Raw genomic sequence first — 15561 nt, 5'->3', positions numbered from 1 at the left:
TCTTAGCAACCGTGGTAACGGAAGGAAGAACTGGGCAAAAACCATCCCAGATATCTCCACATTTCTCACTGAATCATGGGTCAGAGACACTAGAGGATTATGTGAAGGGAGATGAATTAGCAGATTAACCATCCAAAATAAACATGTCTCAATGTTATCCCGCACAGAACTTGTCTGTGTTCATCAAAGTATGTCTGTATTTATTCAAGTCCAGAACAGTGTAGTGGCAAAAGTATAGCTGGTATATTCTCACCAATGAAGACGAGATATATGAACTGATTTTAACGTGTTATAAACACAAATATGGTAAATATGGTTTTGAAATTTGAATATTTGTGATTTTTAACAAACTAACCCCGCATGGAGTTATCATGAATTGATAGATTGAATATGGGTAATGTGAGGAATATTTGCTGTATGGTGGCAGAAGAAGAACTCAGGAATATTTACCCAGATAGAAGCTTTAAAGCTGGTGGAGGGTTTTTTTTTCTTACTACAGGGAAACTTCCTCCCTTCCCCCTCCCTCAGAGCGTGCTTGTTAACTGTCAGTCAGCATCACCTATGTTTCCTCTTGCTAAGATGAACTTTTTGCATGGATTTATTTCATCAAAAACACAAAGATCATGATTCTGCACAGCTACAACACTCACACGTTTGTTAACTTTGCAACTTTGAACCCACTATACATGTGCTTGCTTTATGTTGCTGAAGAGCCATCATTCACATTATGTCTGAAATTGTTATAGACTGTTATTACTGTCTGGCCAACACTCAAAACACACACACACAATTAGCCTGTAGCTTGTGCTGGGGGGGGGCAGAGGGAGGGAGGGCAGGAGGGGGCCGCTGACCCTGGAGAGCATGACCTGCAGGGACATTCGAGGAGTTGTTGGGGGAGCAGCAGTAGTGACAGGGGGGGATGGGGGGCGTCGGACTCCATGGAGGGAAAGTCACTTCTTGGTGCCCCTGCTGGTTCACTTCTCTCCTGTGAAGATCCCCATTGATTTGTTTTCAGTGGAAAAACACACTAATCAGTCAATGCTGGCAAAGTGCAAGAGCTTCAGTAGAACAAGTGCTTTTGAATTGATAATGTGACGCAGTGCAATTAAAACAAAGCTCATTATAATTATAAAAAAACAACAACTGGGTCGTCTATTATGCGGCCTGCGCTCAACAACTGGTTTCCATCTGGAGTAACTAGTCAGTTGTGGTAATGGTTAACTCATATATGGAGATGAAGTGGTGAAGGAGGGAAAGACGAGTTTCCCTCCGAAATCTCTGAATTGGTAAGACGCAGGAGTTTTGATTTCCCTCCAAAACCTTCATTGTAAAACTTCTCCCCCAACACTTTTCACAAGCTACTCAGCAGCCACGTCCACCCCCAGCCGTCACACATCAATCCATGGTGCTGTGCTGGGTGTGTGTGTGTGTGTGTGTGTTTTGGGAAGTGGGGGGGGTGTCTCAGTCAGAGTGCTGTTAACCCCCCAGGGTGTAAAGGATTTCTGGACTAACACGGCAAGTTTCGAAAACAAACTCCATGACTTTGGTTTACTCAAGCTCTACTTTGGTGTCAAACAGATGTTCTGTCATTTGAACCCAGTCTGAGAAGAACATGCTGTACTTTATAGGGCTGAGAAAGTCATATTTGTTTTTAGCAAATCACAAAGGCTATTATTCTATTTGTAGTTATATCGTAAATGTTTGAAAAATCACCATAAAATCTAATCCCAGATCGTTCAGCCCATAAATAACTCAACGCACGTGTGCAATTTTAGCCTCTGCTGATCATAACATCTCCTAAGATCCTATATGAAACTGCTTAAACTTCATGTCTACATTTTGTCGGCTCCATTTGTGCGTGTGTAAGATCCAAATAAAGAACACGGATGCATCATTTAAAGATGAGTTATTCCACCCCCTCCCTTTTGTCAGGAAGCTTAATCGGGGTTTGTAGAGGTGTGGGTGTGACCTATGACCTTTTTTGGGTATCTGTGCCTTTTCTCTTTACTTGCCTTTAGGTTAGCGTCAGGATGTCCCTCATTTAATTCTTAACCAAGAAATCCCCCTCTGGCAAAACAGAGCTGAGGCATGTGCACATAAAGCAAATTTACTCAGTCGTTTGTTCACGAGGATATAAATGATTGATGAAGTCTTAGTCTTAATGAGAGGAAGAACAGTTCTCTATTCATGGTATTTAAGATGATTGAAGGACAGCAGTATTGCGATATAACCTCTGTTACTAACTTTCTTACACCTAATTACTATAATATTGTAATATTTTGAGAAATTTCTGCTTTTACACAAAAAACCCACAACATACAGGATTTTAAAAGTAGGTCAGATTAATTTTCTTTTCAGAACCTTATAAAATAAATAATTTCTCACATTGTAACATGCATTGACCTCCAACGTCTTCTTCTTTAGTGAATGTTTCTCTCATTTATCTGGACAAAGTCCACGTGTGTCTAACACATCGACATCAAGGATTAGAGTATGTGCGTCCTGTGCAAAGTGCAATCCTGAAGATTCAGTTCAGGACACTGGCTCCAAGTAAGACGATGAAAGTCATTGGCGGTATAGGTTAATCCTCCTTTGTCATCTGTGATTTTAACATGTATTTCTGTTGGAAAAACTTGGAAAACTGAGGCAGTGATTTCTTTTTGTGATGTTAATTGCTAGAAGAAAAGTAGAGACTAGTTGCATGTTAGTTATTTTAGTAGAAGAATACATTTCTGAATGCGGAGCCACCTGGACGGCCCCTGAATATGGCATCCAGGAGCTATGAAATCATGATGGACATTTAAGTTTACCATTTTGTGCTGGAACAAGAGCAGATTAGAGGCGTGAGTGAGTGAATGAAAAGGGAGAACAATTATGACTGACAGCTTGGCATGTGTGTGTGTGTGCAGTTTTCTATGGTGTCACAGTGAGACGGCTATAACGTCAGAGTGTGTAAATGTAGGTAGGTGTGCAGGTCCTTTTTAGCTCCACATCTTTATAACAGTTTAAACAGGAGAACATTTCTTTTTACTTTTTTCATTCAGAGCTTTGTCGGACGAACTGCAGAGAGTCTATGAGTCTTTCCCCTTCTTTAAAAATGTCCAAAGCCTCCAAACAAATACCCACCACTGTGGATAAATACGGCTTTTGTTTCACCCATTTGAACCCGAGGTATCCCTTAATGCCGAGGGGAGTGTGTCCACCCTTTTTCACTTTTCAGGGTCTTTGGCGCTGAACAGTGGCGACCACTGCCAAATGGGAAAACGACTACACAGGCAGAGAGAAAGACCAGAATCAATCAGGAAGTGGCAGCTTTTCAGCTGTGCCAGAGGAGCCGGGCAACTTCCTGGTCTTGTTGCCAAGGTGACTGGAAGCTCAGCCAGCTGGTGCTGCGGGCAGCGGTTGGATTTAATGAGGGGGATAACGGTCGGGATACTGGACAGGAGGAGTGGGCACAGATCTGGTGAATGAGGGAGAGGAAGTTTAAATGTAAGCAACAGGTTCATCAAACCACGTTGTCTCAGAATTCCTCACAGTTTACATTATTTTTAATAATATAGTCATTTATAGTTTTTGCTCAGATTTTTCAGCAGGTTGATGAACTGATATGATAACGTCAGTAGACCTGGTTTGTTCCAACTTTTATGATGTCTCTATATACTGCAGTTTAAAATCTCATCGGCATAGTTGTTTATTTAATAGTCTGGCAAAAAATAATTTCTGAACAGTTTTTGCCCCAGAACCACAACTCAAAAACCTGCCTACACCAGACAATACATCACCTGCAGTGTTATTGTGCAATATATTGTTATTTTAAAGTGAAATGGATATTTTGAACATTAATTCCTCTCTCAAACGCACACATGAATGTTTGTGGGGTTAAATGAATGCATGTCGGAGCGTGTGAATGGATATATTTATTATTTATTTTATGTAATGTATTGTATAATGTACTGAGTTCATATCCTGACAGTGCACCTGCATTTTGTTGGATTTTCTCACAATGATAAGTATCTAATCTAATCTGAATATTAATCTTTCCACCTAAATTTGGGTCATTTGTACCATCATTTGCTTTTTTCTGACTTTTTTCATCATCCTTTATTTAGCCATGTTTTTATACATGTATGTACTCTGAATATGTTTCTGTGTATTTGTGCATTTTGTGTGATTTTCCAATCCAATCCAATTCAAAAAAAAAATGTAGATTTAATTCTGTAGTCATGAAAACAACAATTCATACATTCAGGTTATTGTAAACTCAAGAAGAAAAATATCTGTATCATTATTTTACATCCTATTTATCTACAGCTCACACACTGGACCTTAAGTAATTGTTAAAACATTGTTTCTAAAGCTGCTTTAAGCTCCTCCTCATCTTTGCATGGTGTGTGTCCTCATTAGTGTGTATCTGTGGTCAAAAATGTCGTCTTTCACATGATGGGACTGGGGGCTGGTTGGTTGGACGGTTGGGTGGATGGGTGGTTGTTCCAAAGAGGATCAGAGGACCAGACTAGAGGAAATAGGTAAACACAGCTGGGGACACACAGTGCTAGTGGCTCTGCAGCTCAGTAGCCCCTTCATTCATTTATCAGTGTGTTTGCTCAGGGGATGTTCCCTAATCTTCACACGTTGATCAGTGAGCGGGGGCCTTCGCAGAGGCCCAACAGGCTGGGATGAAAGTGACCCTATCCACTGTCACAGCCTCACTAATTCCTCCACAGCTAAACTTGAATGTTTTTACTAAAAGGCCTCCGGGGTCATCTATGGATTTATATCCACATGGGGCTGGATTTCTCTGTGGGTGGGATGGCTCTGGTAATATATTCTAAATTCTTGATCATAATCTGATGTTTCTCTGAAAAAGGCCTCCCACCGGTGAAAGGACTATTGTCACAGAGTATCAGGCCAAAAACTCTTACCAGTGACATGGAAAAATATTTGTGCAACTTGAGTTTCAGGCAGAAAAGTCAGAAAAGTCTCAAAGTGTCAGTGTTTTATTTTATGTTTATTTCTATCTATCTATCTATCTATCTATCTATCTATCTATCTATCTATCTATCTATCTATCTATCTATCTATCTATCTATCTATCTATCTATCTATCATACTGTATCTAGGCTGTGAAGAGTGATCATTTGCACTTGTTTCAGTTTTGAGGTTTGAAGAAAACTTTGATAAGAGAGCGCCATCTGGTGGCTGTTATTTTCTGTTCCTTACATTATTCTACAAGTGCAGGATCATCAGTAAAAAAAACAAAAAAAAACATAAACAGTGTAACTGTCAGTGAGGAAAATTGTAAGCTCAATGAAAGGAGGAATTATAAAACCTAAAAATAAAAAAATAATATAACACCAGAACATTGTATAAAACATAGAATTGAAGACAATGTGTGCAAAAAAAGTATTAAACATAAAAAAATACATTTTAAAAAATCAATGTCTGCCAAGAAGACTGAATCAGTGCAAAATAACAAAAAACGAAAAGTGAACCATTAAACAAACACTTTCAGCATGGTGTTATTTATTTTATTTTAGTTCTATAAAATCACATCATTTTAAAAGTGTTCCACGTATGCATGCATGTGGTATTTAACTGTGAATTAATGTATGTCATAATATGGATCATGTGTCACATAACCATAACCAAGGGTCGAGAAAACGCGTCCTTTCGGGCTTCCGTAGACGTCGCATAGGCTATTGACGTCAGCATAACAACAACCTGTCATGAAAGGGAAAAAATAATCGGTTTTTAGATTTAACATCGAAGTATTTCATAATCCCTTTCACCTGTATGTAACATACCCTCCAAAAGGTAAGCGCTGAAAACCATGCGTCGCACAAACAAACCGTTATGACACGAGTTGAAATGAAAGGACATTTTAGGCTATTTAGCAAACAGGCTAAACTAGCATTAGCCACTTTGTGGGGGGTTTTAGGTTCGAGGTTCTAGCTGCTTTGATTTAAATGCATTTGTACAATTGTTTACAGCTCGTTAATATATGCACTAAAGGGGGTAATTGATTATATTCATAGTTATTTGACCAAAGAGTAGACGGAGATTCTTTTTAATGGAGAACACATGGAAAAGCGATTACGGACAACGTAGCTTAGTACGCTCGCTCAGCTAAATGGCTAATGTCTGACCACCACCCTCTTTATCGCTGTTAACCTCAGTCAGCGACGCTGTCAGCGTTGTCTCTGTGGTCGAAGAATATTTTTGACTTTCTGTGTTTACAGCGTTTGACTGCCGCCGTGTTTGTGTGTCGTTATATAAATTCTCGGAGAGCGAGAGTGTGCGCTTCCCTGTTAGCTGGATAGCTAGTTAGTGAGCTAGCTGTGCTGCTGCTGCCTGTGTCGATACAGCTGATGTCAGTCACATGAATAGTTAAAGTGATGGCAGTCTGGCCACCTCGCCTTATTTTACAGCGGTGAGCATAGTCAGCGAATTATAGTCTGATGCTCGTTTGGATGGCAACGGGAAGCGCAACGGATTCGCACCAGACGCGCATTGCAGTTGCATTGCAGCAAATGCACATGGGTGAACGTTGCCTTTATTGTACATGGACTTTGTCTCCGGTGTAGTGCGTGCCATCCAGGAGGGACAGGGCATTCTTGGACCTGTCAGCTAGCCAGCCGAAGAGACGGGGAACAGGATAGGGAAGCAGGGCGAGGCGGGCCCCGCGGAGCCGGCGGAGAAAATGGCCGGCAGCCCGGAGAAGAGTTCAACCGCGCAGGAGCTGAAAGAGCAGGGGAACCGGCTGTTCCTCTGTCGCAAGTACCAGGAGGCTGCTACATGCTACAGCAAAGCAATTGTGAGTAACTGTCACTCTACCTCAAATAATATCATTGATAGGATGACTCCTTATTCATTGCATTACATAAATAACTGCAGTATGTGTACATGTGAAGCCTTGTCGCCACTGCTGTGATTGTTACCATGCACGTGTTTTGTCTCCCAGAACCGTAATCCGTCTGTGGCAGTGTACTACACCAACAGGGCTCTCTGCCATGTGAAGCTGCAGCAGCATGACAAAGCTCTGGCAGATTGTAAGCATGCTCTGGAGCTGGACAGCCAGTCAGTCAAGGCCCACTTCTTCTTGGGCCAGTGTCACCTGGAGCTGGAGAACTATGATGAAGCCATTGGCAATCTGCAGAAAGGTAATTATGACTTTCTAAGTAACTGTGAAGCCTTTCCATGTGTTGTGGTGATATCAAAGCTGCTGAGTTCTTTTCAGTTCAGTGTTGAGCTGCATTAACGTAAAGTATACATTGCTGGCGTAATTTCATCATGCACAGGACGTTTTGTACATGCACCATTGACAGATGTCTCTTGTTCAAAGGAAGCAGTTTATAACGCTGTCCATTGTTGCTGTGCTGTAATGATGTTTCTGCTTTGACAGCATATAATCTGGCAAAGGAGCAGAGGCTGAATTTCGGAGACGACATCCCCAGTGCCTTGCGCATTGCCAAGAAGAAACGCTGGAACAGCATTGAGGAGAAGCGCATTAACCAAGAGAACGAGTTGCACGCTTATTTGACCAAACTCATACTGGCTGAGAAGGAACGGTGAGACTGGGAAGCAGGGGAGCAGTCACACATACACATTACATCAGCTGTAAAAAAGAAACTGTCATGATGATTTAAACAGTGCTGTAATTTTCATAACTTTATGCTTTTGAGCAGTGAACTTGAAGAATACAAAGAAAAGCAGGATGACAATCAAAATGAGGGTGAAACTGCCAAGATTGCATCAAAACATGTACGTTTTTCCACATCGTTACCTTAGCCACAGTGCATTGAATAAACATGTACGTTAATTGTATATTTGAATTAATGTCTTAACATTTGGATTCTATGTTAAACTGTATTAACATTTTGAAATGTCTCATGCTCAGGACAAGTACCTAATGGACATGGACGAGCTCTTCTCTCAAGTGGACGAGAAAAGAAAAGTATGTGTGACATTTTACTGCCGTTCACTTCTTCATTCTTTCATTCATTCTTTCATTCATTCACGCCACTGGAGAGGACCAGAAATGATCCCATCACTGCGTTGAGCTAAAGGCCTGGACGTGTCACAAGTCAATCACATCCATGGCTGTGGATGGAATGTGACAAATAGACTTGGCACATTTTCATCACATTTAACCAGCTAAAATGCACACTCTGCTCACAAGTGTACACCTACTTCTCATTATCACTGTTGACATAGCAACAACAGAAATAGACACACACACACACACACACACACACTTTCTAACGTGTGCACAGTATGTGTAGGTGCATCTCAAAAACAGTTTGCTCTGTGTGAGTGAATCCTCTCTCTCGGCTTTATTCCTGTTGTACATTCACCTGTTATGAAGATCAATGTGCATGTTATTTCCAGCCCCGGTTGTTGCTATGGTAACTGTCTCTGTTTGTAGAGATTAATTAACCAACCTATAGATGGTTGTTGACGCGAATGTGGTAGTTGTCATGTAACTGGCACTAGAGCTGAAGATTATTTTAATACAGTCAGTGATGCACCCTGAACAATGTAATGATATTTTTAGTGTTTAAGTGTTTAATCTAAACTTAGGCTGGCTGCTCTCTCTGGAACAAAGGAGACATTAATGTGGAAATGATTGCGAGATAACACTAGAAAAACAAAGTGTACATCAGTGTGACTCTTGCTGTGTTTTGTTGTCTGCTCAGAAGCGGGAGATCCCAGATTACCTGTGTGGGAAGATCAGCTTTGAGCTGATGAGAGAGCCCTGCATCACACCCAGTGGCATCACCTATGACCGCAAGGACATTGAAGAGCACCTACAGGTAAAATGAATAACTCCTGAATCTTCTAATATAGATGCTTCTGTCCAGTAGCATCTGATGTAAGCACTAATTATGGAAATATGTATTAAAATGAGTAATACAGAAAACCTGTTTGGATTTATCACACTGTGTCACATATGTCATACCAAAACAGAGGCAGAATAATGACACCAACAACATCAGAAAATCACAAATATAAAATATTGTATTCTGAATAAATATCTGCAGACGCTAACAGTGAAACATTTAATTTCCTCTTTGCACAGCGGGTGGGTCACTTTGACCCCGTTACCAGGAGTCCTCTGACCCAGGACCAGCTGATCCCAAACTTGGCCATGAAGGAGGTCATCGATGCCTTTATCCAGGAGAACGGCTGGGTGGAGGACTACTGAGGGAAAAACACCCACTTCCTTTTACTCCAAAATACCCCCCCATTATTCAACACAACACCTGGAAGACTCAAGACTTTAGGGAACGGATTGCTCCCCCCTTGCCTCGATATGTACTTTAAACAAGTGGGAAAAGCCACACCATGGACTACCGAAGGGCAGCCATGTGTCTTGGTCTGCCTCTCCTCTCCTCTCCCCTCCTCTCCTCTTCTCTCCTCCCCACATTTTATCTTTGCTGTAAAACCTCCTGCTCCCACTCTCTGAGGCTCAGTGTTCATGGCCTGCTGCTCCCTTTAATGCCCTCCTTATTCATCCAACGTTTTTTCTACATTTCGGTAAACATCGACCCCACTCCCTGCCGTGCTGTTTCTAGTATTAAAGGCCTGACTCTTCTCTTTAACTTAAAACAAGGGGCCATGTTCTCAGGTCTCTTCCTGCTTGCCCTCTATATATCTGTCCCCTTTTTTCTCTGAGTGCCACAATCTTTGGAAAGCATCAGCATTGCACACCGGTGTTTCACAGATTCCACCAATATTTAAAAAAGAAGAACGATTGGTGGAATTAATGGAAACATTGGCCTTTTATGTGGTGTTTACTCCAGTATTTCATAGTCTTTTTTTTTTGATGAAGAAGAAGAAGAAGAAAGGAGCACTTCATAATGTACATTTGCTGAAGTGGCAACAAAAATGCCAAAACACTATTTTCAGCAAGGGAGACTAGTCTGTATGCTAGTTTTACACAATTATAATTGAAATATAATCAACAATAAGTTTGTCGTTGGTCATTTTAACATGTTGTGAGTCGACTAGCATGAACATGGCACCATACTGTAAGACTAAACTTATGGTATTTCCCCTTTTGCATATCAATCACACCCCATTTACAGACAATTAAAAATAATCTGAATGTATGCACAAACAATAACACACAACGATGTGAGATTTTCACGAAAAGCAGCCTCGGAATGGGATCTAATAAAAAAAAAAAAAAAAAGAATGGCAAGGACGGACTGCTGCGTAGAAAAAAAGTAGTTTTAACGTTGCTGGATAATTATTGAATAATGTTGACATGTTTGCAGAATGGTCTGTGCTGTCTGTGTCGTTTTAAAGAAACAAAACCATGCTTTTTTTTGCTCCTTCAGTTTGCCCCCGGGAAGATCAGTGTGGATGCTTACATTGAGCATGAGGTGAATTTTCCTTTTCCCCTTTTTTGCAAAAAAAAAACCAAGAGGGTGGTTGCAAAAAAAAAAGAGGGTGGTTGTCACTTCCGTCACCTTTTTTTCGCTGTCAAGTTTAAGCACCTTCTCTCAGTGTCACAGTTCTAGAGACAATGGTTGTATCTGCTCGTGTATGTTTTTTATATGTCCTGTTACAAGGATCCGAGGTTCACTAGCATCACTGTACTAACCTCTTATTTAAAATGCTGGAAGAGTGACGACCATCTTATCCATACCTCAGTCCAACTTGCGTGCACACTGGTTCGCTTTTTTCCGTTCCATCCCATTAGTTTACAGGTTCTTTAGGCTGAATGTGTGTCTATGATGAGTTGGGCCTGTCTGGCTTGTGTCCGGGGTGCAGGCTCTGTAAATAGTTTGCTTGTGTATCTCAGATTTTATTTCTTTACAAAAAATAGGTTTCTTTTTTTCCTTTTTCTTGAGAAATCCTAGAGCTTGAGAAACTGTATTAAATGTAGATATGTTAATAACATAATTGCCTGGTTCCATTTTCATTTGTCCCTCTTCAAACCCTTGTACTTTGATTTTGTTGTGTTTCTGACTATTATGCTTATCATTAAAGAGATACCAAGTATGAAAACAACTCTGCTGCTTATTGGAAATCCAGCATTATCACAACACAATAACAGCTCATGGTGTCAATTGTTGGAAACGTGACTGTGTCTGGTGAAGGAAAGTATTCACACCAAAAAAATGGATACACCTTTTATTTGATTTTTAACACTTGTTTTTTTTGCATGAATATCAAACATTTTTAAAATAGTTATTGAGAGCTTCCCATCTATGTTCCACATATCATTTAACACAAGATCAACTGAATAGACATATTTATGAAATACTAGGGATGTCCCGATCCGATATTGATATCGGATATCGCTCCTATATCAGCCAAAAAGTTTTTCTCATACCTTCTGTTACTGACTATTGTTCTCTGTTTAAGTAATATTACTTGATTAAGCCTATTCTAACATTCCACACTACATAATATGTAATTAAAGTATGTGTGATTCGTGCCGATATCGGTATTCGATCAATATCGGTAGCGGCCAATACTCCAGGCTGCAATAACGGTATCGTATCAGAAATGAAAAGTTGTATCGGGACATCCCTATTAAATATTAACCTACTGTATATTACAAGATACTAAAACAGTTACCTTTAATTATAAACAAACCTGACATCTATGCATCCATTGAATTATGAAGCACCAAAGTTGCATTGCAATTAACAGCATCAACCTATGACTTTTTATCAAATTTTAGACGACATACTAAAGTATGAGTTTTTTGTCAAGTTTTGGATGACATAGTTACCTATGACTGATTTTGGACCACATCCTATACTATGATTTTTTGACTGATTTTGGACCACATCCTATACTATGACTTTTTGACTGATTTTGGACAACATACTAACCTATGACTTTTTGGACTGATTTTGGACGACTTAGTATACTATAACTTTTTTGACTGATTTTGGACGACATACTATACTATGACTTTTCGACTGATTTTGGACGACATACTATACTATGACTTTTCGACTGATTTTGGACGACATACTATACTATGACTTTTTCACGTGATTTTGGACGACATACTATACTATGACTTTTTTCACTGATTTTGGACGACATACTAACCTATGACTTTTTTGACTGATTTTGGATGACATACTAACCTATGACTTTTTTGACAGATTTTGGACGACATGCTATACTATGACTGTTTTGACTGATTTTGGACGACATACTAACCTTTGACTTTTTTGATCGATTTTGGACGACATACTAACCTATGACTGTTTTGACTGATTTTGGACGACATACTATACTATGACTGTTTTGACTGATTTTGGACGACATACTATACTATGACGTTTTTGATCGATTTTGGACGACATACTATACTATGACGTTTTGGACCGATTTTGGACGACATACTATACTATGATGTTTTGGACTGATTTTCGGACGACATACTATACTATGACGTTTTTGATCGATTTTGGACGACATACTATACTATGACGTTTTTGACCGATTTTGGACGACATACTATACTATGACGTTTTTGACCGTTTTTGGACGATATACTATACTATGACGTTTTTGACCGTTTTTGGACGACATACTATACTATGACGTTTTTAACCGATTTTGGACGACATACTATACTATGACGTTTTTGACCGATTTTGGACGACATACTATACTATGACTGTTTGGACTGATTTTGGACGACATACTATACTGTGACGTTTTTGACCGATTTTGGACGACATACTATACTATGACGTTTTAGACCGTTTTTGGACGACATACTATACTATGACGTTTTTGACCGTTTTTGGACGACATACTATACTATGACGTTTTTGATCGATTTTGGACGACATACTATACTATGACGTTTTGGACCGATTTTGGACGACATACTATACTATGACGTTTTTGATCGATTTTGGACGACATACTATACTATGACGTTTTGGACTGATTTTGGGACGACATACTATACTATGACGTTTTTGACCGATTTTGGACGACATACTATACTATGACGTTTTCGACCAATTTTGGACGACATGCTATACTATGACTTTTGTGACCGATTTTGGACGACATACTATACTATGACGTTTTGGACTGATTTTGGACGACATACTATACTATGACGTTTTTGATCGATTTTGGACAACATACTATACTATGACCTTTTTTGACCGATTTTGGACGACATACTATACTATGACTGTTTTGACTGATTTTGGACGACATACTAACCTTTGACTTTTTTGATCGATTTTGGACGACATACTAACCTATGACTGTTTTGACTGATTTTGGACGACATACTATACTATGACTGTTTTGACTGATTTTGGACAACATACTATACTATGACGTTTTTGATCGATTTTGGACGACATACTATACTATGACGTTTTGGACCGATTTTGGACGACATACTATACTATGACGTTTTTGACCGATTTTGGACGACATACTATACTATGACTGTTTTGACTGATTTTGGACGACATACTATACTGTGACGTTTTTGACCGATTTTGGACGACATACTATACTATGACGTTTTTGACCGTTTTTGGACGACATACTATACTATGACGTTTTTGACCGTTTTTGGACGACATACTATACTATGACTGTTTTGACTGATTTTGGACGACATACTAACCTTTGACTTTTTTGATCGATTTTGGACGACATACTAACCTATGACTGTTTTGACTGATTTTGGACGACATACTATACTATGACTGTTTTGACTGATTTTGGACGACATACTATACTATGACGTTTTTGATCGATTTTGGACGACATACTATACTATGACGTTTTGGACCAATTTTGGACGACATACTATACTATGATGTTTTGGACTGATTTTGGACGACATGCTATACTATGACTTTTTGACTGATTTTGGATGACATACTAACCTATGACTTTTTTGACAGATTTTGGACGACATACTAACCTATGACTTTTTTATGTGATATTGGACGACATACTATCCTATGATATTTTTGACAGATTTTGGACGACATGCTATACTATGACTTTTTTGACTGATTTTGGACGACATACTAACCTATGACTTTTTTGACTGATTTTGGACGACATGCTATACTATGACTTTTTTATGTGATATTGGACGACATACTAACCTATGACTTTTTTACGTGATTTTGGACGACATACTAACCTATGATATTTTTGACAGATTTTGGACGACATGCTATACTATGACTTTTTTGACTGATTTTGGACAACATACTAACCTATGACTTTTTTGACTGATTTTGGACAACAAACTATACTATGACTGTTTTGACTGATTTTGGACGACATACTAACCTATGACTTTTTTGCCTTATTTTGAACGACATGCTAAAATATGACTTTTTTGACTGATTTTGGACGACATACTATACTATGACTTTTTTGACTGATTTTGGACGACATGCTATACTATGACTTTTTTGACTGATTTTGGACAACATACTATACAATGACTGTTATAACTGATTTTGGACGACATACTATACTATGACTGTTTTGACTGATTTTGGACGACATACTATACTATGACTTTTTTAACTGATTTTGGACGACATACAATACTATGACTGTTTTGACTGATTTTGGACGACATACTATACTATGACGTTTTTGACCGATTTTGGACGACATACTATACTATGACTGTTTTGACTGATTTTGGACGACATACTAACCTTTGACTTTTTTGATCGATTTTGGACGACATACTAACCTATGACTGTTTTGACTGATGTTGGACGACATACTATACTATGACGTTTTGGACTGATTTTGGACGACATACTATACTATGATGTTTTTGATCGATTTTGGACGACATGCTATACTATGACGTTTTGGACCGATTTTGGACGACATACTATACTATGACGTTTTTGATAGATTTTGGACGACATACTATACTATGACTGTTATAACTGATTTTGGACAACATACTATACTATGACTGTTATAACTGATTTTGGACGACATACTATACTATGACGTTTTTGATCGATTTTGGACGACATACTATACTATGACGTTTTGGACCGATTTTGGACGACATACTATACTATGACGTTTTTGATCGATTTTGGACGACATACTATACTATGACTTTTGTGACCGATTTTGGACGACATACTATACTATGACGTTTTGGACTGATTTTGGACGACATACTATACTTTGACGTTTTTGATCGATTTTGGACAACATACTATACTATGACCTTTTTTGACCGATTTTGGACGACATACTATACTATGACTGTTTTGACTGATTTTGGACGACATACTAACCTTTGACTTTTTTGATCGATTTTGGACGACATACTAACCTATGACTGTTTTGACTGATTTTGGACGACATACTATACTATGACTGTTTTGACTGATTTTGGACGACATACTATACTATGACGTTTTTGATCGATTTTGGACGACATACTATACTATGACGTTTTGGACCGATTTTGGACGACATACTATACTATGATGTTTTGGACTGATTTTCGGACGACATACTATACTATGACGTTTTTGATCGATT

At 39.0% G+C, this 15561-nt stretch overlaps 1 protein-coding gene across 1 annotated transcript; it reads left to right on the top strand.

The window, feature by feature from the left end:
- The first annotated feature begins 5656 nt into the window (after positions 1–5656).
- Positions 5657–11019, top strand: stub1 (STIP1 homology and U-Box containing protein 1). Its single transcript, XM_058621674.1, has 8 exons — positions 5657–5814; positions 6585–6814; positions 6962–7160; positions 7403–7568; positions 7686–7761; positions 7898–7954; positions 8697–8813; positions 9080–11019. Exons 2-8 carry the CDS (start codon positions 6701–6703, stop codon positions 9203–9205), a joined length of 855 nt encoding a protein of 284 aa, XP_058477657.1. The 5' UTR covers positions 5657–5814; positions 6585–6700; the 3' UTR covers positions 9206–11019.
- Positions 11020–15561: the final 4542 nt, after the last annotated feature.

Source organism: Solea solea, chromosome 21, assembly GCF_958295425.1.
Source record: "Solea solea chromosome 21, fSolSol10.1, whole genome shotgun sequence".
Lineage (NCBI taxonomy): Eukaryota > Metazoa > Chordata > Actinopteri > Pleuronectiformes > Soleidae > Solea > Solea solea.
The sequence above is the reverse complement of the archived record's forward strand: the minus strand, read 5'-3'. Positions and strand labels throughout refer to the sequence as shown.

Coding starts and splice junctions, on each gene's coding strand:
- stub1 (XM_058621674.1), top strand. CDS start 6,701: ATGGCCGGCAGCCCGGAGAAGAGTTCAACCGCGCAGGAGCTGAAAGAG. Junction 6,815..6,961: donor CATGCTACAGCAAAGCAATT/GTGAGTAACTGT, acceptor TTTGTCTCCCAG/AACCGTAATCCGTCTGTGGC. Junction 7,762..7,897: donor CCAAGATTGCATCAAAACAT/GTACGTTTTTCC, acceptor TCTCATGCTCAG/GACAAGTACCTAATGGACAT.